General features: G+C 34.7%; 2 protein-coding genes across 3 annotated transcripts in view; both read left to right on the top strand.

Annotated features, from left to right (window-relative positions):
• LOC112045305 (microtubule-actin cross-linking factor 1) overlaps positions 1-22,975 on the top strand; it is a 301,412-nt gene that overhangs the window by 3,930 nt on the left and 274,507 nt on the right. The gene's annotated exons all lie outside the window — the stretch shown is intronic.
• LOC112045306 (uncharacterized) lies at positions 15,104-21,003 on the top strand. Of its 2 annotated transcripts, XM_024081436.2 has the most exons (4): positions 15,104-16,426; positions 16,784-17,435; positions 17,546-17,774; positions 18,316-21,003. In XM_024081436.2, exons 1-4 carry the CDS (start codon positions 16,208-16,210, stop codon positions 18,872-18,874), a joined length of 1,659 nt encoding a protein of 552 aa, XP_023937204.1. In that variant the 5' UTR covers positions 15,104-16,207; the 3' UTR covers positions 18,875-21,003. The 2 variants fall into 2 exon arrangements, with proteins under 2 accessions (XP_023937204.1, XP_023937205.1); XM_024081437.2 differs by having other exon boundaries at positions 15,104-17,435.

The following is a 22,975-nucleotide window of genomic DNA, read 5'->3' as shown; positions in this document are numbered from 1 at the left end:
TAGTGATACCGCGGGGTGTCCGCTAGTATTTAGATATGTGCTCCATATTTCCACGATTATGGCAATAAAATCATAATTATTAGTAACTTTCTACATAACTGTTATCCATTTTCCACAAATCCACGACGTTGGAGGAATACCAACGATTGTCATCGTCTATGGTTTTGCACGTGATGCGGCCCATTAAGTACCGTTATAGGCTCTCGGCTATGGAAACTGCTGTTAGGTTCGCAACAAACCTTATAGATCTAGACGACTAGTTATATTATACTAGTAAAAATTCTTTATTCAATTTTATAAAGGTTTACAATAATATTAAAACTACGTACCTAAATATCTATAACTAGTAACTACATATTATAAAAATTAAAAAAAAGAAAATATACTAAATTTAAATTATATCTAAAGGCTCAGGCGTCGTAGAATTCGTCCGAATCGACGATCATAGGTAAAGTGCCCAGAAGGCTGGCAGTATTGCCACGTTGTATGGCAATAATAATTCTTTGGCCTAAATACAGGCCAGCCCTCTGGTCATATATACGTGTATACAATTTTGAATACACGAATCCTTTACGAAGTCCTATATGCACCCGCATTATACTAGTTATATTCTATTAATCTCGATTAGCGTTTTTTAATGGCCTATAGAAAATATTTCGTCTTCTATAGATTAGGGAATTTGTAGCTTAAACCCGTTTTGCTCTAATGCTGTTTTTTTTTAATTCTGTAATTGTTATTCTATGGCAAGTTAGCCCTTCATTGCTATCTATACAGTCTAATGCGAGTTAAACAATCGAACTGTTCAGTTAAATCGTAGTGTCTGTCAGTTTTAACTGTACAGTTTTTCTAGTCATTTTGATCGAAATTTCGATTAGCTAAAACTGTACCTAGCTACAGTTAAAACTGTGCAAGTGAATACTGAAGGCAGCTCAAGATCTGTAGCCCGTGTAAGTGTGCTTACTTGGAAGAGTTACATACAAGTTTATTCTATCCAAACCTCTGACGGTTACTACGCGGCACTACTAGCCGCCTTATATTGCCTATGGCACTCACAAATAACGTGGTTTTCTAGTGGTTCAAAATTGGTTCAGTACATACAGAGATAACTCCCCACAATATCACAAACTTTACCTCTTTATAAAATTAACTATGGATGACAACATGGCTAAAGGCAATTTACTTTTGAAAAATCAGATGATTATTGGTTACACAGATGTAGTTTAGATAGTAAGTTAAGTAAAGGGCCAAACAATAAAATACGATGTAGTGCAATCTAAATTTGAAGCGTGAACGCCTTTCACCGAGTAAGTTATAACTTGAGACTAAAATGAAGATAGGCATAGAAAGTTGTAGAAACTAATTGGACCCTCAAACCGAGCACTCTTGAAGACCTCGATATATAACAATTCTGATTCTGATTATTGTCATATATACGTGTATACAATTTTGAGTACACGAATCCTTTACGAAGTCCTATATACACCCGCCTTCAACCAAGTGCAACAATACCAGTAAATAAAAACACGTTTGGTTTTATTTTATTTCTGTTTGGTGAGATAGAACTGCTGGAGAAACCTAAACAGATGCGAACTTTGGTCACCATAGAAAACATCACTTTTGTATAAGATGCTAAATTTGGTCACCGTAGAAAACACCACTTTTGTATAAGATGCAAATTTCGTCACCATAGAAAATACCATTTTTGTATAAGATACTAACTTTGGTCACCATAGAAAACACCACTTTTGTTTATGATGCGAACTTTGGTCACCATAGAAAACACCACTTTTGTATAAGATGCTAACTTTAGTCACCGTAGAAAACACCACTTTTGTATAAGATGCGAACTTTGGTCACCATAGAAAACACCACTTGTGTATAAGATGCGAACTTTGGTCACCATTGAAAATACCACTTTTGTATAAGATGCTAACTTTGGTCACCATTGTAAACACTACTTTTGTATAAGATGCTGAATTTGATCAACATAGAAAATACCACTTTTGTATTGGACAAAAGTTAGTGCGAATGACGTCCCTAAATAGAGTTTATTAGTGAGTTGACGATTATGAAAAACTTCGTACTGTTCGGAGAAAGTAAGAATCGATCTATTATTTATTTGCTATTGCATTGTCAGATATATCATAGACGCATAGATATCTTGATGAGATCTTAAGTACCCATCTACTTAATATAAGTCTTATAATTTCGAATATAAAAATAATAATAAAAAGCATTGATGAATTTATCATTCGCCAATCGATTGTATTTGGCAGTGTGAACGTGGATGTTATTTAAAGAGATAGATTGGCTATTAAGAGTGCTTTGTGGAAGGTTCGGTAGTGGTTGTGTGCTCAGGTAGAAAGCTATTGTTATTATGATTACCTAGAAGGGAAACGAAGAATCAGGTTATAGTTATTGTTATTTTAATATATGCAACAACAAGTTAGCCATTGGCTGCTCTCTTACCTGCTGGGTTATTATGTAACTCGGTGTACCATTCAAACAATCAGTCACTACATCGTTTTTCATCGTATTTTCGGTTTTGCCATCATATAACTTTGTGTATTTAACAAAATGACATAGTTATAGTCATTTTACGTAAAGTAAAATTATTATAGTCGGGGTAATAGCCGATAGTAACGTTATTTTAACGAAAATCTAGTATTTACGTACTTGATTCCGTTGAAATAATCATGTTAGGTGATCGTATCGATCGATCGAAACAAAATAATTACGATTTGATTGATTTGATTGATGATCACTAAAACGCAAATACGATGAATAACGAAGTAGTGACTCATTAATTTAATATACACCGAAATTTTATTTAATTTTTTTTTTAAATATTTGTTACCTCATAAATTCGTCATTTAATATTTGAATGTTGTAGTCGTATCTTTTCGAGTTTCTAGTACACTACACTCGTAGATGCCAACAATGGAAGTTGGTTTGCATTGTTATATTATGCAGCGCCTAATACAAATGCAGTCCTGCTAGACTATTCACAATGTGCATTAAGGCGAGAGGTAATGGCTCCTTCGTAATTGTATTGCATCTTAGACCAATTGCTCCACTACCCACTAGTCCACTATTTAAGTCAAAGTCCACATATTGCATTATCAATTTCTATCAGATTTGAATGCTTTGTTACTTAAGTGTTATAATAATATGAATAGTTTAAAAAACTAAAAAAACACGCTTGATACCCGAATCATGGGGGTGTATTTCATATAGCCTGTCCGCCATCTTGGACGTCCGCCATATTGAACTTAAGTCACGTGACAATTTTTTTCGTATTCCTGACAGCTAACCCTTTCATTTGATATCCATATCATGGGGATGGATTTCAAACAGCCAGTCCGCCATCTTGAGGAGGCCGCCATATTTGTAATGACGTTTCTTACCTAGTAATTATTGTCATCAGAACTCAAAGCGTGTGCAAAATCATCCGAATCGAAGGCCGGGAAATGGGTCAAATTAAGATTCCAAGATTTTCTTACATATGTACATAGTTACAAGAGAAGTTAATATATGCGTGTTTGAAAGAAATAATGGGTAACTTTTTATCAACCATTTATTTGTTTAAAACATGTAAAAATTATGGCAGAGTTTGTGTTGTTTGTGTTCCCTATTTGTTGGCTTGCTAATATTAACACATCAGGGTACTCATATGGTGTGGTATACTGTGTTTTTTGGTTAGTTAAAATATTACATTGTCAATTCAAAGTATTGTAAATTATTGTATATAAATCACACTCAATTCCTTGAGCTGAACTGATGTAAAAAGCAGTAAGTAGGTAAGTAATAAATACGTAATTAGTAAGTTTCCCTTAACACGCGAAAATATGACGCTACAGTGTCATGTATCTACCTAATGTCATGTGAACATTACAGATAGATTGAAGCAGCTACACGAATAATACGAGTATAAGTAATTACCTCTATCATTTTAATAAGCCTATAATTCACTTACCAAATTCTTACAAAATTATCTTGTAAATAATGTAATACCCTAAAAAGCTACAAAATATATTTAACGTAAACTCTGGCTTTTGCTTCATTAGTTTAATCGTCTTAAATAACTGACAGGTTAGTACGACGACAGACTATTTTTAGCTTCTTCAAAAGTGCAGCATCGCGTTGTCGGGATACTTAGAGAAATTAGCAGCTACTTTCTGTAATTTCTATAGGAGGCGCATCTTTTGTGCACACGTAGAGCAATGACATTCCTTTTTACATTTTTCTTTTTTTTAACATTCCTAGCCCGTGTCACTTCTTGCACATGTTTGTACATTTTTTCTTGCACTTGCACTAACCGAGGTTTCGATTAAATAAAATTCCCAAATAACATCTCTCTCTTATCTCTTAAATTAAAATTCATCATCATCAGTATATAGGTACATACTAATACTATGTTATGATGAGATTAAAGGTTGTTTTTTTTATTTATTTAAGTAATATATGAAGTAAGTACTTAATGTCGTTACTTGAAAAAAAAAATCAAGCTAGCTCTTGATTTTTTTTTTGTCATGATCATATGGACATAACGATGATGTGTATTTTAAGAAATTAAATATCACGTATCTCAATCGATGAAGGAAAACATTGTGAGGAAACCTGTTTGTTCCTTAATTTCCTCCATGTGTGAATTCTGCCAATCCGCATTCGGCCAGCGTGGACTATTAGCCTAACTCATCTCATTCTGAGAGGAGACTCGTTCTCAATAGTGAGCCGAGTATAGGTTATTAATGATGATGAAGTTGTTAATCATTAATTTATTCAATTTTGCTTGCGATCGTGCAAAAATATGCACATCAAAAACATTCAGTTATTACAATAACACTTAGTTTATTATCTTGTTCATAAAGTCAACCGAGACGGAGCCATCCATGTAGAACCGCTTTCATATTCTCGTATATCAAGGCCTCCGTAATTCTAGTAGGCTACTTTGCCTTAATATAATACTACTATACGTTATTCGTAGTAGGGCTTAAGATCATGCCCGTCTGTATGAATAGGCGCCAGCTCAGACCAATTACGTTTGTACTATCACACACAGATTGACCAACAAAACTGACTTGTAATTTTTTGAGGGGGGCGAAGTAAACTCACTCATTGATATTATTTAACACCAATAAATATAATAATAATAATAATTTATTTGCTGAAACTGTGGGTTACAATGGTTCTTACACTATAGAAAAAAAATCCAACACAATTTACTGATATATCAGCGTGCAAATATTTACAGTATTTTACAGTATTATACTAAAACGTCATTATTTATACATTACAAAATTTGTCATTCATGCACTCGTCAACACTATAATAATTCTTATTATTTAAAATGGAGAAGATATATCCTATATCCTATATCCTTACACTACTCTCAACTATAAATTTAAATCGTAATACAAACACGTGTAATTTTAACACAATGAAACATCGATTCTATAGACGCTGTTTGTATTATACACACATTAGATCATGATCATATACTTTTGACGGAGGAGTAATGTCTAGCGAGGCAGGTCGTATAGGAATTAGTCTGAGGGCGCCAGTAATATTAAAACTTATACTTTCCATTCAAGCTACCTATTCAAACGCGTGAATGCATAGTATGTTGTAAAAGAGAAGCATCTTCTTTAGACTGAATTTCCCTGACTGAAATGTAAATTATGCGATTTTCATATGCGAGGACATGCGAAGATCATGCATGATGGCGTCAGGGACATAGTTTGCGTGGAATTTGGTTTTCCTTAAGACTTTCTGCTTACGATCTCAATGAAAATCTAGTGAATGAAAGTAAATTTTTCTAAGCTCAACATTAATAAAATATATTTAATTATGTTAATAAAATTGCATAAAAGGCCGTTTAAAATATTTTTACTTACTTACGTAACCAGGACAAAAGTATTCTACGTTTATCCTTTAGTATATTAATTTGGTAAAAAATACTAACTACCTACTTAAGTATGTCATATTTTACATAAACAGTTTTTACTTGTTTAATCTACGTAAATCTTTATAATACACTAACTGTCGCCGCGCGGTTTCGCCCACGTGGCTCCTGTTCCTGTAGGAATACGGGGATAATAGCCTTCCTATTATCCCCTATATTAGCGGCCTATAGCCTTCCTATAGCGGCCTATAGCCTTCCTCGATAAATGGGCTATCTATACAGAAAGAATGTGTCAAATCGGACCAGTAGTTCCTGAGATTAGCGCGTTCAAACAAATAATCTCTTCAGCTTTATAATATTAGTATAGATTATGTTATGTATTATACAGATTCATATGTAGTTAAGCGACTTCAAGAAAGGGGGATGTTCTATGTTCGACTGTACTAGAGTACTCGTACACATTTTTTATGTCGGTTCACGAATTTCTTCAACTAATTATGATATGTTTAATAGTAGTATAATTTCATGTATATATTATATACTTACTACACTGTATTGTAAACGTAAATATTTTCCAAAAAGAACACTTCAGTCCGACGGTTAAACGTTTAACGACCTATAGAGGAAGTAATAAGTTCGTTGGCATTTATAATGTGTGTATTATTTTGCTTCTCGAGCCTTGTCCATAGAGTGACAACGTCTTAAACGTCATGTTTATGTGTCACGATATATAGCACTTAACAGGTTAAGTACAAGGGATAACTAACTGATAATACAAAAGACACAAGCCTTGTTATCCATACTACGTTTAATAGGTACTATAAAGAAGTAATGTTTGTGTGTTTGTGCGGTTGAGTACTTTACTCATATGTTATGTCTGGAACTACTAAACCGATTTTAAAAATTCTTTCACCAATAGAAAGTTACGTTATTTGTGAGTGTAAAAGTGTATATTTTGTCTCGGTATATTCCCACGAGAACGGGAAGTAAGTGAGTGAAACTGCGGGATGTCGGCTCGTTTAATATAAGTTGCTTTTAATACCAAGGAATATAATTCTGTCTTCGTTTCCTCGCAAATATAAATAAGTTAGGAATACCCAAAAGAGCAGCAGAAAGTTTCAGTAATCACAAATTAACGTAATATGCATTTCACAAACAAAATTAAAATCAGGCTAATCTTCGTTTCATGTAAGATGGTGCGGGTGACAGTTCGTGTCAGACTTGAAAGTTTGCCGCGATTCACGTTATTAAGTCGTATTATAAATGTCATACAGGCGACTGTCACCGTAACCATGCTGTTTGAAAAACTCTTTAATTCCGCACATTCCATTTAGGCTTACTGAAATCTGAAACTCTTCTGTTCTACTTCTTCACACAAAATGTAGTTCAAAACATATTGGGTAACTCTAGCGCATAAATATGAGTTTCCTTTAAATATACGTAACCGTTATGGACCTTGATAGTAATTGATTAACACTGTAATCAAAAAATAAATTGACAATTCTTTGATAAGTGTTTCATAATGCTTTAATACGTTTAACAAATTGTTCCGCGTCCGTGTTCTATCTAAGCTATGATTGTAAGTACAAGAAATATAATAATATATATATACTTAATATATCCGAAATAAGTATTTGTATCTTTAGTATATTTGGTACATCTTATAGCCTTTGGTATAGATTATGCGGGCCCCATTAGGCGATGCTGCTGCGCTCGCTCAAAACCCCTGGTGACGCCGCTGAGGTCTCATTAAGGACCCTACCCTACCCTACTACACTTACACAATCAGAAAAACAAAAAAAAATGTTGCACAGGTTACTACACCAACGTGGTTGAAGATCTTGAAGTATATAGGTACATCGCTTTTAAAACCAACAGTACCCAAACATAAGGAATTTGTTTTTTACGTTCCAGATTTCTATGCCATTATAATGTCTCCGGTATTAGAAACAGAAAACACTCGATCATTGTACTGTGCCTACCGACTACGCCCACATAGTTACATTTCTTTCTCAATAGCGGTGGTATGTTATAATGGATCTACGGCCCCATCATTTTCTTGTTTCATGTTTATTTCAATAATAAAACGTGCAGTGGCGTGCCTAAGGGTTTTAACTATTTAGTATGCATTATAAGTAAAAATTGGAAAATTCCTTGTCCGACTACGTATTCTGTGGTCCAACAATTTGTATCAAGTCCTTAGGGTAGGCAGTGCTTTTTTGTATCTATGAAGTGTAAGTACCGTAGTAAGAAGATAGAATAGCTTTGATAAAGAAGGCTCAATCTATTTTTGTGGTATTGTAGGGGGTAATCTCTGGATCTAACGACTACCGACAACCGATTTTGAAAGTTCTTTTAGCACTTGAAAGCCACGTTATTTGTAAGTGTCACTGGGTATATTTTATCCCCATATTCTCACGGGAACGGGAACTACACAATACACGATAATAGCACGTGTTATGAACATCATACAGGCGACTGTCACCGTACCCATGCTATCTGAAAAACACTTTAAGTATACAGTTACTTATCTAACTAACTACCTGGGCTGGTCACATTTACATATCACAAAGGGTGTTAAGTAAAAAAAAATCCATTATCTAAAAAGGTGTGAGCCTTAATTGTTTTCTTTCACTTGGTTAATTATTTCTTGTGACTGTAAAGCGTACGCACTTGGAATAAATTAAAGCGGTTTAAAGACCTCAGTTAGTTGTACTGCCGCAATGGACCTCAGTTAGTCGTATGTCTTTTTTGCCGTTTTTCTTTAAAAATATTTAATGTGTATTTGTTCAGGGCACAGGTAGATGTGAGAATATTGTAAAGTATTTAAAGTCGGTTGTAAACCTACGAATCCTACTACTAACTAATTAAAAAAAAGGCTTTTGATTTTGCCAAGACAGCACAATTTAGTAATTTACTTTGCCAATGTCGCGTAGCTTAGAGAGGTTGAAGAACTTGCAGTCAAAAGTCAATGAAGGTCAATAAACTCTATAGGGTATACTCATGACTTCATCAATTTAAAAAAAAAACATGTAGATCGGTTAGTCACTAAAGGTAAATAAAGAGAATTTCTCAATATTAAAGTGTAAATATGCTGAAATGCGTCATTGTTTTTAGCTTTAGTCGCAATTTCTTTTGTACTTCAGCCCTACGTAAGTGAGCTCTTGTAATAAATAAAGTGGCATACATTTCCCATTTAACAATACTTTTGTTTGAGAGTGAAACTGGCCTTGAATCGCACGCAGTGTAACAAAGAAGTACTGTGAGCGGCTTCACGTCTTTTCCTTTCCGAACGGTAAGCCGCATTTTCATTAGGGGACATTTGTCGCGCGACTCTGTCGCTCGAACGAAATGCACATGACCCGCGCGGTGTCGCCTGACGTCCTAAGCGACGTTTAAGGTAGCATTCGGTTCTTGGCGACCGCGACCGCGAAGTATAAATTTATATGGAGCACTAAACAAATCCCAAGACCATGTCGCGCGACCGCCTTTGTTTAGTGCTCCATGTAACAGTTATAGCCAGCTATATACAGCTATAGTTAGTTATTTATATATAGTTATTTATAGCTATAGTAAATTAAATTCATACTAAGCAGTGGGTCGTACGACCCGGTCGCGGTCGCAGGTCGCCGTTGTCAAGAACCGAATTCTACCTTTACGGGTCGTGCCAACATGTCGCTAGTTGATACTCTATATTGTCCTACAACTTTTGCAGGGACAACTACATGAATGTCGAGCGATAAGTATCTGCGACATGTCGCTTAGTGAAAATGCGCCTTAACATGTAGGTATGCGCTTTCTGACACGCAAAAGTACCTACATAATTCATTAAACTGTTTACTCCGTGTAGGCCTACTAGCTTTTATCTAACTGATCCTGTTAGTAAATGTGTGGGTAATATTAGTCTGATTCACAAGTGTTCTTTTCCTCAACTTTTTTTTCGAATGGATTGAGACCTTTGTGACTGGTAAAGTCACAAAGGTCTCATTCCATTCGGAACAATACGTCAGTGTAGATGATTAAAAAAAAATCAAGTACCGTTATTTAAATAATGCAAATATCTTAAAAAACTATGCACAGACTTGATAACCTCTGAGATTTTTAAATTTTTAAAAAGATTAAAAATGAAAAGGAAAAAAGCCCCTAGCTCCTTAAGTTGTACCTTACTACCAATATTAAAGTGTGTCTAACAACCATCGTTTTTAAAACATCATGTCTATATAAATCGACCACCGGAAGACAGATTTCAGCGATAACAAACCCAAAGGTTTACAATTTAATAGCATCTATTAATCTATCGTGTATCCAGACGATAAAGGCGATTGTTTCAAGCGTCAGTTAGTCATTAATTTTATCGAATGAGAAATTGATAGAAAAACGCGCCGATAAAAAAGCAATGACAAGTCAACGTATCGGAACGCTAGATCTCTATAACTGTACCAGCTGGCCTATTCACTATTTTGGTCTTTATTATCAACCTATTAATAGGTTGACAAAATCAAACCAAATCAATTGACAAAATGTTATCTACATATTGTATGATATCCACCAGCGGTGCACGAAGAGTTTGACTAGGGTAGGCATTTTACGTAAAAAAAGAATAATTTCCTCTCCAACACAGGCTTATATGTATTAAAACCTCAGAGTAGACAATGCATTTTTGCATCTATGGAGTGCACGCCATTGTCCACCAGTAGGCACCGGATGACATTTGTTATATACAATCTCAATTGCGTATATGTCAACTACGAGTAGCTAGTAGTAGAATACGTCAAAGATAGTGAATTTGCTTGAAGTACGAGTAGTATAGTTTAGGTAACTAAGCACGGTTGTTGTCAAAGGAAACCTCAGCCGATTGAAAAAGTGAAATTTCTAATTAAACCTAAACTGGAATTTAAATATAGTTGATGCCACTGTCCTGTGAAGAGGGCCATTGCAGCACGAATTATTTTGGATGTAACAATTTTACATCTATGAAATGTTGTTTGCCACTGAAGGTCTCCCTCGTTTGTACAGAAAATACAGATCTATGACGCGTTGCAAAGTGAACAATCACATTACGTATAGCGTGCTGCGTGCCGTGGTTCTAGTCTAGAGTTTTACGACGAATACGTTAATTTACATGTCAGAGGTCGGTCAGTGACTACGTTGACTACGTACGGAGCACTATGTTAGCGACGAGAACGATATACGCATTTTTAGCACACCCCGTAGTGTAACAAGCTCGTTGCAAATGTTACACCATGTTATTATTTTAAGTCTTGAATTGCTTTAATGTAAAATTCTCTGTGTTATTCACTTGTGGTCGAAAAAAAATAATCGTTGAGAGGGGTAGGAGGACTTATAATTTTTGATTATGTCCCTAAAATTAAACAAAGTTAAATTTTATAAAATTACTCTTACTTAAATGGGGATTGCGTTAAAATTTATAAAACTATAAATTTTCAGTCATCATTGATAATATTCACTATCAGAAAATGGACGTCCTCTTCTGGACTTAGACTTGTTGTTATGAACTTCCAAATAACACAGTCTTCCGCCTGCATCGATCGGCTCCCCTTAATCTATATTATATACCAGTAACGAAAGATGGAATTTTGACAAGGGCAAGCCGTCCCTAAGATAAGGAAATTCACACCACTTGATACAAACCACGGTTTCTCATACATCCATACATATATATTCATTACAATAATGAATATGCATGTATGGAATTTTAAAGGATAACCCGGCAGGAATCGGCCTGTACGGACTCTTCGCCGCTGTTATATACTCATAATACCATTAGGAAACTTGATGTCGTCCACCTAGTAGGAGGTCGACCAACACTGCGCTTTCCGGTGCAGGGACGCCATTCCAGTTGAAACTTCATAATTATCTTACTGAGCATGATAATTACGCGATTACAATGCTTTTTTCCCCAAAATTGCCCAACTTGCCTTATTTAAAGTTTCACTTAAAGAATTTGCCGGTGGCCCAGATCGTACTAGATAATTACATCAGTTCAACGCACTTGTCAACTTGTCTCACAATAACGGCAAAGTGCGTAAAGCTCGAGCACCTTCCGCCCGATGCATTGTTCTTATATTTATGTCTTCCGGTCCCCTGACACGCCGCAGTCCTTGTAGGGCGACGGTGACATTAATTGCTTTGTATCTATTTTCGGCATTTGTTATTCATTGATTAAAAGCAGTAATTCCTGTCTTAAGTGCTTCCTTTTGATGTTTTACACTGGACTGTAACTTTGTTTTTACAGTAAATGCATATTTTTGTTTTGAAAAGAAATAATGTTTCTTAATTGGTTGGTATCTCTGGGAATCCGTGCTTCAAAAAGAATGAACCGTAGTTTGAGAAATATACGGGTATCATACTTAATTTACTGTAGTTGCTTAAAAGTAGTAAGTCTATACCATATGGGGTCATATAACTAGAGCTATAATTATGTCTGTCGTTTGTTAATTGTATTTGCAAGTATCTGAAATGGCGTGTCAAGGCGATAGGTGACTTACCTATTACTTAAATCTATACTAATATTATAAAGCTGAAGAGTTATGTTTGTTTGTTTGATTGAACGCGCTAATCTCAGGAGCTACTGGTCCGATTTGAAAAATTCTTTCAGTGTTAGATAGCCCATTTATCGAGGAAGGCTATATATTAACCACATATTCCTACGAAAACGGGAATCACGCGGGTGAAACCGCACGGCGTCAGCTAGTCTCTGGATATACTGAACCGATTTGGTTTTTTACTACTAGAAGTGAGTGTCATAGGCTATATTTTATCACGCTCACGAGACCGGGAAGTACGCGGGTGATACCGCGGGACGTCTGCTAATCTGAAATGCGCGTGTATCAAAGGTCTAGAATGTAGATAAAGAACAACGCGCAGAAAGTCAAGAAAACTATTCAAGCATGAGTCACCGTAACTTAGTAACCAAGATCAATAGTGCCGTCCACCGAAGCTCGCCTACGTAGACTATCGGAGGTTCTTCGGAGATTCTTATCACCGTTGCATAAGATCTAAAATGGAACAGTACGAATGTGTAGTTTAACAAATTGCCGCAAAATACGTCTCGTCTGCGGCTGTCTAGACTCGCAGTAACATACGGTAAGGCAAGGCAGGCAAATGTTTAACTTCAAAGGTGCGCTGTTTAATATTTGTTCATATCCTACTGTAGAGACTGCAGCAGGTACTTTGTTACTACTGGTAAACTCGGAAAAGTCATTATAATAAATTCTAAAGTAAGATTACAAATAGTTATCCGATTGGACTGAAATCAGTGAGTACCTACGATTATTGGACTATTGCGCATCCTCTGCCTGGTGTACATTTCGTGCAACTGGAGAGGAGAACATGTATTGGTGGTGCTTCAATTAATTTATTGTAAAGCTTATATTCTTTACAATAAATTAATAATAAAAAAATACATTTTTGTTGCTTCTATTATTAAATGATAGTGCAATGGTCTATACTGCCCTATACGGGTATATCTTGTTTAGCTGTGGAGACCGCTAAGCCCGTCTCCATCAACAGACCAGTCCCTACATTCTGTAAAGTTACAGCGATGTGACATCTCATTTCCATAGCAACTACGTTGTTAGTGGCATTTTATTTTTGGCATCCCATAGAAATAAAGTTCAAATTCTAATAAAACTTGTCATAGGCGAATATTACATCGACGAGTATAAATAGCGCAATCACACCCATACTACGTAGTCCTAGTTAATTATTATTATAATTTTTTTGTTAGTGACAAACGTTCAAATTGAAGTCGTAATTGAATGTCAGGAAGCGGTTCAGGTGCAGGAATTAAAATTGGAATCACTTCCTTTAGTAGCTTGTAGGTTTTAACCCAAACAGACTAACAGGGTAAGTTCAATAAGAGCATGGAAATAAAGATCTTATATTGGTTTCGTGAGGTAATAAAAAGTTTTATTGTGATGTAGTAAAACTCGCACACGAAGAAACCAATTATAAAAGAAAGGTGATGGCCCTCAGATGTCGACATTTTAATCTATGCAGCACTATCTACAACGATCTGCGTGAGTCATAAACAATCAAGACAAGAGTTCGTGGGTTCAAGGCCGGAGCAGCGCGTGTTCGGAGAGATACTCGTGTTTTTGATGCGGCTTCCTCAGACTACATACCTATGGACTTGCACCATATTTCACCAAAAAAGTTGTCTTGTCGTTTTTTTAAGGGGACGAGGTAAACGTACACATCTACTACATACTAATGTTATACAGCGATAAAAATTTGATTGTTTGTTTGTTTGCATTGATTAGACTGAAATGACTGAACCGATTCGAAATATTTTTTCACTGTTGTGTGGTTATAGTGCAGCTAACACTAGCGCTATAGGCTATATTTTAACCCCGTATTCCTACGGGAACGGGAACCACGCATATGAAACCGCGCGGCGTCTGATATGCTAAAATATTTAACACCAATAAATATGTATAAGTGTCCTTACACTACATACAATTATAAATTTGATTCGCAATATGTCATGTAATTTTTACACAGATTAACAATCACATCGCTGAGACTCGTGACTCAGAATATACGATCACTTAATTGATGGTTTGCAGTTCCGTCGGGAGAATCGGTTTTTTTTAATGTTGTTTTTATTTACAAATTAGATTTAATTAAATTAGAAATACTTGTAAATGAAATGTAACAACTAGAAGTTCTTGACCGTTTTTATGCGATTCAACTATACAGACCGTAATTTTTAGGGGGGCAGGCGATACGACGAAAACGATTACAACAATGATCGATTCTATAGAAACAGTTTATATGAACGCGTTAAGTAGATCGTTGATCTTATACTTTGTTACATATAACGTCTAGTGAGGTGACGAATGCATATATCTAAGATAATTCGTCTGAGGCGGCAACCGAGCCCGTGGCGTGATGTGGGATCATTAATCCGGTCGTGTTAACTCGGAAATGGTGGGTGATCGCAACTTAATCGTAGCTATGTGTAACTTAATTTTTTTTCGTGTTTATGCCAATGATGTTAAATACTGTTAGATGTTTTACTAGATCATGAAAAAATGAAGCGCTCAAAAGAGGAAATTTCTACTTCTTAATGTTAGTTGTGATCAACAACCAACGTAATTTAAACAAATAATACCTAAATATCGTCTACAATGTCGAGTTGTGTTTTCAGGAAGTGTATAATATGTATAATATATATGCATAAATAATGGAATTAAAGACATAATTGTGCATGAGTGCGCTCAGTTTTGTAGCCGGATCACTTTTTGCGGTGATTTTGTAGGGACGTAACCGATCTATGGTCGAAATTTTCTTAGAAGTCTAATGAACAAAACAAACCCGTCTTGTCACTAAAATCACATATTTCACTTACGTTATGCGTAATTTCTAAAGAACAAAGTGTCTAAATCCTTTATTATACGCGTACAGTACGAATTACACCAAAAACTACACCGAATTTACGATTTATTCACATTTATTTTCTGAAAAACAAAATCACAACGAGATTAATTTGCACAGCTTAACTACGATTACGGCAATTTGACATTTCGTAACGCTAGATTGTCTATGAAAAGCAAGGATGGGTACATTACATCGAGTGTTACCTTATCGATATAAGATAATGAATGATTCTATAATAACTGAATTGTTGATATTTTTAAAGATGAAAATAGATTTTGTGTTTAATCAATTCATTTGAAAAATTTGTTTTTTTAATGAATTTATTGACATACGATTAATATGCTCACGTCTATAGTGTTATAGATATCTTACGAGTGTATAAGCGATATTCAAATACTGGTATCGATAACGTTAAAATTTTGTTATTTACCAGCTTTTAGGATCACAGCTCTGCTGTGCGTATTATTAATAATGATGATCTTGATTGTTTAATATTTCATACAGTAGGTACATTTATAGATATGCAGTTTCAGCAATAGGAAGAGTGATTAAAGATGTTTTTTGTTAATTATGCATAGTGTAATAATTTAATAATAGCAATATAAAAATAAATATAATAAAATGCATAGTGTAATAATATCGTGGTCCAGTGTTTTATGTATAATTTTACAGTACTTTCAGATAAACAGCGTCAAAAGACGTTTGTAGAGAGTGACATTGTTACTTTTATTGAACAGGGTTCTAGGGTAACATAGATATGACAAATAATACCTAATCAAAAATGTACTGCGTACAAAACCATATTTTACCTAGTGCAACTGGTTTAATTTCTTATATAAAATAATATAAAATCTACCGTTTTTTTAGAATGGTATCACTGTCTTTTTGATTTTTGACATGGCTACTCGACTTCCGAGCAACAAAGTCTCACATTGGCTCGTCATCGCGTCCAGTGTAGTCGTGTCAATGCTTAAATCTCATCGTAAATTGTTTGTTTTGTTTGCATTTTGTTCGTTTTGTTATTTGTTTTGTTTGCGTCCGTTAATTTTGTTTGAGTTTTTGTTAAGTTTACGTTCGTTTGTGGCCTTTATTTGTTTAAAGATTCTAACGAATCAGGTAAGGTTTATTTAATACTAGTAGTAAATAAAACTACTGTAGGTACGGATTTCCATGCAGTTTTCACCAATATGTAGAGTGATTCAAGAGGGAGGTTTTGATATATAGTTTGTTAACATTTTGTGTAAATTGATCGAAACTTTTTTCGACTCTTCCAACAATACGCCAATTGTTGGAAGAGTCGGAAAAAGTCAAGCCTGGGAGCTTTCATAGAAAACGCTTAACTCAGTTTATCTAAATCGCAGCGGTGGAACGAAATTCACCAGGCCAGCTAGTTAGTAATAACAATAACAAACAATAAAATCTCCGAAGTTTGTGTGGTGTTGTGAGAAATGCTAAGCCATATTACTTTTATAGGTACCTATAAAAATGAGTGGTTCTGAACCAAGCCCCGGACCTTCCCACTCCAAAAAACGGAACAGAATACCAGACCCTGAGTCATTTTTAATGTCGCCCATGAAAAAGAGGCCAAATAGTGGCGGCCTTACCGCTAACGAGAAAATGATATCTATTAATATTTATAAACATCTCATGCGATCTTCTTCAACATACCCCGAAAAAGGAGAAATTACAAAAGCGACAGCACAAATGATGGGGACATCAGAAAAAACAATACAAAGAATAATAAAGGAATACAAAATTAAAGGGGAAGTTACCTCACCAAGTCGGTCTACGCCAAAATACAGTATCGTGGACAAATTGGACGATTTTACAATGTCTGCTATAAAGAGAAAAGTACACCAATTTTTCTTTCGAAATGAATTGCCGACAATAAAAAAAATCACAATGGCAATAAATGATGACGAAGATCTGCCATCATTTAGTTCTTCCACGGTATCCAAGATTTTAAAAAAACTAAAATTCAAGTATATGAAAAGAACTAGGAAAAGTATATTATTGGATAGACCAGATTTGATGGTGTGGCGACGAACATATTTACAAAAAATAAGAGATTATCGCAAACAAAATAGAAAAATATATTATACAGACGAGACCTGGCTTAACGAAGGTAATTTTAGTTTCTTATACAACAGAAAATATTCACGTGTTTAATTTTAGTAACTAAAATAGTAGTTATTGTATACCTAATACATTTGACATTATATAATTAATTTTCAGGACATACATCAAATTATGTTTGGAATGACCTCGACATAAAAAGTAGTCGGCAGGCCTTTTTGAATGGCCTGTCGACAGGTCTAAAAAACCCACAAAAAGGCAAAAGGTTGATAATTACGCATATCGGAAGCAGTGAAGGATTCTTAGAAGGCGGACAGTGGATATTTGAGGCGAAAAAAGGTGACGGTGATTACCATGGAGAAATGGATGCCCATAATTTTGAAAAGTGGTAAGTAATAAAACAAGAAAAATAGTAATAAAATTATATTAATGAGCATTAAGAGTGTGCAATATGTAATTTGGTGGTTGATTCTGGAAAAGTTAGGAGCCTGATATTTAGGTAAATGATATTTCAAAGTGTTAGCTTCGTTATGACTATACAAAATACACAATTTGTAAAACTTTTCTCTATAGTTTATTTTTTTGAAAAATACATGTTTTGCTCACATTTTGCTTTCAATCTCAGGAAAAGCAAACTTATTTTCTTAAATTTTTGTTATGTACAGAAAATTAGGTATATATCTTGAACATGGCCATGTTGTTTAATTTACTTGTAATGAGGTAAAAATGGTTTTGGCGCTCACGTCATAAAATTTGCGTCGCGCGTCAATCGCTCCGTGCTTTTCACTCACGTGAAAGCCATAATTCGGCGTCTCGTTTGCGCTTCGAATTTTATCCATATCGTACCGACGCGCTGCGCGCTCTTAATGTATGAATTGAATTGAACCTATTGACAGAAATTTATAATGAATGTATTTTGATCATTACAGGTTTGAGAAAATATTAAATAAAGTGGAACCAGGGTCGGTTATAGTACTTGATAACGCGCCGTACCACTCCCGACTTGTAGAGCGAGTGCCCAATATGAGTTGGCGGAAGGCAGATATACAAACGTGGCTAAAAGGTAAAAATATAAGCTATGAAGAAAAAGATATAAAAGCCCAACTGCTGACAAAGTTTGAAAAAAATAATTATAATAAAAAAGCTATCGATGTAATGGCAGCCCACAAAAATGTAATTTTATTACGCCTTCCGCCATATCACTGTGAGTTGAATCCAATAGAGTTAATATGGGCACAACTAAAATCTTATGTCGGGAGAAACAATAAAACTTTTAAAATCAACGAATTAAAGGATTTAATCGAAGAAGGACTGAGTCAAATTGGTACGGTGTCATGGTCTAAATGTATAGAACATATCAAACAAGAAGAGGAAACAATGATGCAGCTTGAAGGTTTATTAGATGCTGCATCAGATAAACCGACCCAGAGTTTTATTATAGACGTGGGGGAGTCAAGTGAAGATTCGGATAGTTCTGAAAGTGATTAAAAAATTTAAAATACTTTGTTGTATTATTTATTTCATACAAAATCAAACATTTGATGAAAAAAATACTAGGAAAGTTGCATATTTATTAGTTTAGGTACCTAAGAAGCTCTCCATTGATAAACTCTTTACACCGCAACAGCCATTGTTTGTTACAAAGAAATGCATTCATATATAATCAATGTTTATTGCCAGTTATGGTATCAGCTTACAAAAACACAAAACAATAAATAAATAATTCTCATGTCGTAAACAGCGGTCCTGCTTTTGTTATTGTTACAAGAGCACCACGTGTATAGAAATCTAAACTCTTAAAAGAAAAGTGTAGGTAATGACACAAATTATCATTATAACTATTCATTAATAACAATATTATTATAGGTAACTTATAGTAACGGATATTTCAAGTATACTCGAAATTTCTTTAGATGTCTTATGATCATAACAATTCTATAGCGTAAAAGATATCTTACGAATAGTAGCATTATTCAAACACTGGCATGGATAACATAAAGTTGTAGCTGTAGAGTAATAATTATGAAGAAGGGTAAATGAGTTTATTTTTTCATGGAAACGCTGTGGTCTATAAGTATTTTCGTAATAATTAACTTTTTTTCTGACTATTTTACATATTTCAAAAATATACATGCAGGGCAGAGTCTACAGTTTTAGTTTATTCAAATACGGTTACCTATACTGGGTGTAAGGGACATGCTAACGAAAACTTAATCCAGTGGTTCAGTACATGATTCTGAGTCTCTCAGCGTTGAAATTTTTTGTCGGTCTTTTCACGATATTGAATTTTTTTTTACAGTTTTTTTAAACTAATTACAGCTTAGAAGTACTTATTTCATCTATCTCAATATGATTTTTAATAAAAATCGTCAAATCAAGATTTTTAACAAAAACTAGCAACGTAAATTTAATTTGCAAAATGCGCGCGATTGTTTTCCAAGAGGTCAAATAGGCAGGTCACGACTATACAAAGTCACAAACAAACTGCGCGACGTTGTATTGCCGACCGCCGCCGGTGCCGAGGAAAATAATCTCTCTAACCTAAGCCGCGCGGCGCGGTTAATAGGTATTTTTAAAATATTGAAACTTTAGGTCCTTTCGCTAGACGCTACGCTATTTTTTCTTTAGTTCGTGTTCGGCGGTCTGTTGACAAACAAACCAAAAATTCAAAAACTTTTGTGTATGTTTTATGTTATGTTAGTAGTGATTTTCTGTAACGAATACTCATACAATTGTGTCGTTTGTATAGTGTGTGTTTGTGTGTGTTGACTGAGAAGTCTTGAAATGCTTAGATCAAATCAATTTAGTACTCATGAATATCGTACCTACTACGACGACAGAACGTGCACACTTTTTTGAAGTATAAGCAAATCTTGGACGTTAGTACGTCCCCAAAAGATTAAAGAAAGAGACGGCCGCGTGGCGCAGTTGGTAGTGACCCTGCTTTCTGCTTTCACGGCTGTGGGTTCGATTCCCACAACTAGAAAATATTTGTGTGATGAGCATGAGTGTTTTCAAGTGTCTGTGTGTATTTATACATTATATAAGTGTATATGTAGTGTATTTATACATTATATATTTATATGTAGTATATAATTGTATATTAATACTATAATATCAACTATCTTAGCACCCATAACACAAGCCACTCTGTATGCTTACTTTGGGGCTAGATAGTGATGTGTATTGTTTAAGTATATTAATAATAATAATAATAAAAAGATTACCCCATTTCTTAACCACGCGTACCCATAGGCATAAACCGTGCACCGTTCACCGTTTGTGACACGTGATATTTAATTTCTTAAAATGCACACAACCGAAAAACGTTACTATACGTTCCCTTTTAAGATAACGTAGTATAGTAACGGATATTTTAGTTTAGGTATTTCAGTTATAACGATACCTACTTGATATCGTTCCGATGCCCGCCGTTAACTTCTCAACCCTACTGATTGTCTCTGATTCATAGTCGGCCATTATTGTTGTGTAAAAAAGTCATCTAAGTAAATTTCGAGTATATAGTATAAAATTATCATTTGTTTATGCGCCTTTTCGTACACTACCTAAGTACACCAGCACTAGAAATAAAAAAGAATTGAAATTATAGGGTTAAAAATATTTCATGTTAAAGCGAAAATTTCAGAAAACTCGGACTGTTTTTATCAGGTCACTCAATCACGGCTTAACAGACCTGGATGAAATGTGACAGATAGATTCTACATACAATGATCATAGAACATGATCTATGAGGATGAAACCACTGGGACGTTTGACGTTTGTGGTCGTGGATAATCTATTCCTAAATCATTCTTTTTGAAGATTTCTTAATTAGTATAGTAACAACACCTTCAAGAACTTAAGTTGTCGTGTCGTCATTTAAGTGACGTGTGAGTTGTTCTTTGGTATCACTCAAAACTCTTAAAACAACCGCATTTTATGATTATTATTTATTTACTATAGTCATCTTGTATTATAATTATTATTATATATTAAAATAGTAATTTTAATCTCAGTTTCCTCCTATATTTCCACAAATAGTCAATGATGATACAATAAAACATGAATAATAATAGTCATACGATTATGTGCAATGCATCAAGTGCACTTTGTACTAGGTAGTTGACTGATAAAATACCTACTGATCAACTAAAGATTAATTAGAATATACTCAAATGAATAGAGAGCCGTGATAGCCCAGTAGATATGACCTCTGCTTTCGATTCAGAGGTCCTAGGTTCTAAATCTGTCCGGGGAATGCAATTTTTTAGTTATTAAATATCACGTGCATACCTTCTTGATTTTCTAGGTGCGCAGGTCTCGCATTAGGTCAGCAAAGTGGACTATTGACTTAACCCCTCATTCTGAGAGGAGACTCGTGCTCAAAAGTGAGCCGAAAATGGGTTGCTAATGATGATGATGACCCATATGAAAAGGGGAATGTCCATTCCCGGCCCAGACCTTTCGTCCCCGCCCCCCACTTTACATAAAACTAAAAAATACTTGATAATTTTTGTTTAATAATGAATAAATTACTTTATCCATAGCGGTTTGCTATAACTTTCCCCAAAAAATAAGTTTCACAACGATATTTGACAATATTGTAGTTGTTGTATGACATTTTTGAAGACACGAACATGAACAGTGTTGCCAGCTAAGTGATTTATTTGGTTTAATCAATATTTTAACCGAATAATAATAATCGATCTTTTTCTACAACAAAATCACCTGGAAAAGCTAAAGTTGTAATAGTTGTAATAGATGTTTATATGATGATAGATGTTGTATTAGATGTTTTTGATTATAATATCTGCCTCACTCTTTAAAAACCATTGCATAGTCGACATTATAAAACGTTTCTTGATATCAAAGTACCTATTATATTTTTCGCAATAACCAACCACTAAGAACTCAACTGATTTTTTTAGTTTAATCGATATTTAAATGGATAATAATAATAATCGAGCATAACATTAGGAACCTAGGATCACTGCGTAGAAACATTACCAACTGCGCCATTTAAATACTATCTATACTAATATTATAAAGCTGGAGAGTTTGTTTGTTTGTTTTTGATTGAACGCGCTAATCTCAGGCACTACTGGTCCGATTTGAAAAATTCTTTCAGTGTTAGATAACCCATTTATCGAGGAAGGCTATAAGCTATATATTATCTCCGCATTCCTACGGGAACGGGAACCACGCGGGTAAACCGCGCGGCGTCAGCTAGTATAATATATAATATGAGTAGTAGCGCAAGCCCGTAACTTCGGCGCGTGCAATGCGGTTTTTTTATACAATTTTTCCATACTCTATATAAGCTAGCTACACGATCGGCCAACGCGCAAGCTACAGCTATACTAAGCTGATATAAATAAGTGGTCAAAGTGGTCTTAATAGTTGATATTCAATCCCTTTCTTCCGATAACTTTTTCCTTTCATCCGATCTAACTAAATCAAATTCTATATATTTCTATGTATGTATAAATAGTATACATATTGTAGATAATATATTATGTTTACATAATACATTGACATAAAATTGCAGGCGTCCGCAATTTTGTCCGAGTGAAAACGCAATATCATGAC

This window comes from Bicyclus anynana, chromosome 2 (assembly GCF_947172395.1).
Source record: "Bicyclus anynana chromosome 2, ilBicAnyn1.1, whole genome shotgun sequence".
In the NCBI taxonomy this organism is placed as follows: Eukaryota; Metazoa; Arthropoda; class Insecta; order Lepidoptera; family Nymphalidae; genus Bicyclus; species Bicyclus anynana.
This window is presented reverse-complemented; position numbering and strand designations above follow the sequence as displayed.

Excerpts from the sequence above, each read along its gene's own strand:
- LOC112045306 (XM_024081436.2), top strand. The coding sequence starts at position 16,208 with ATGGCTACTCGACTTCCGAGCAACAAAGTCTCACATTGGCTCGTCATC. Across the intron at positions 16,427-16,783 it reads TAAAGATTCTAACGAATCAG|GTACCTATAAAAATGAGTGG; the intron begins GTAAGGTTTATT and ends TTACTTTTATAG. Across the intron at positions 17,436-17,545 it reads CGAGACCTGGCTTAACGAAG|GACATACATCAAATTATGTT; the intron begins GTAATTTTAGTT and ends ATTAATTTTCAG.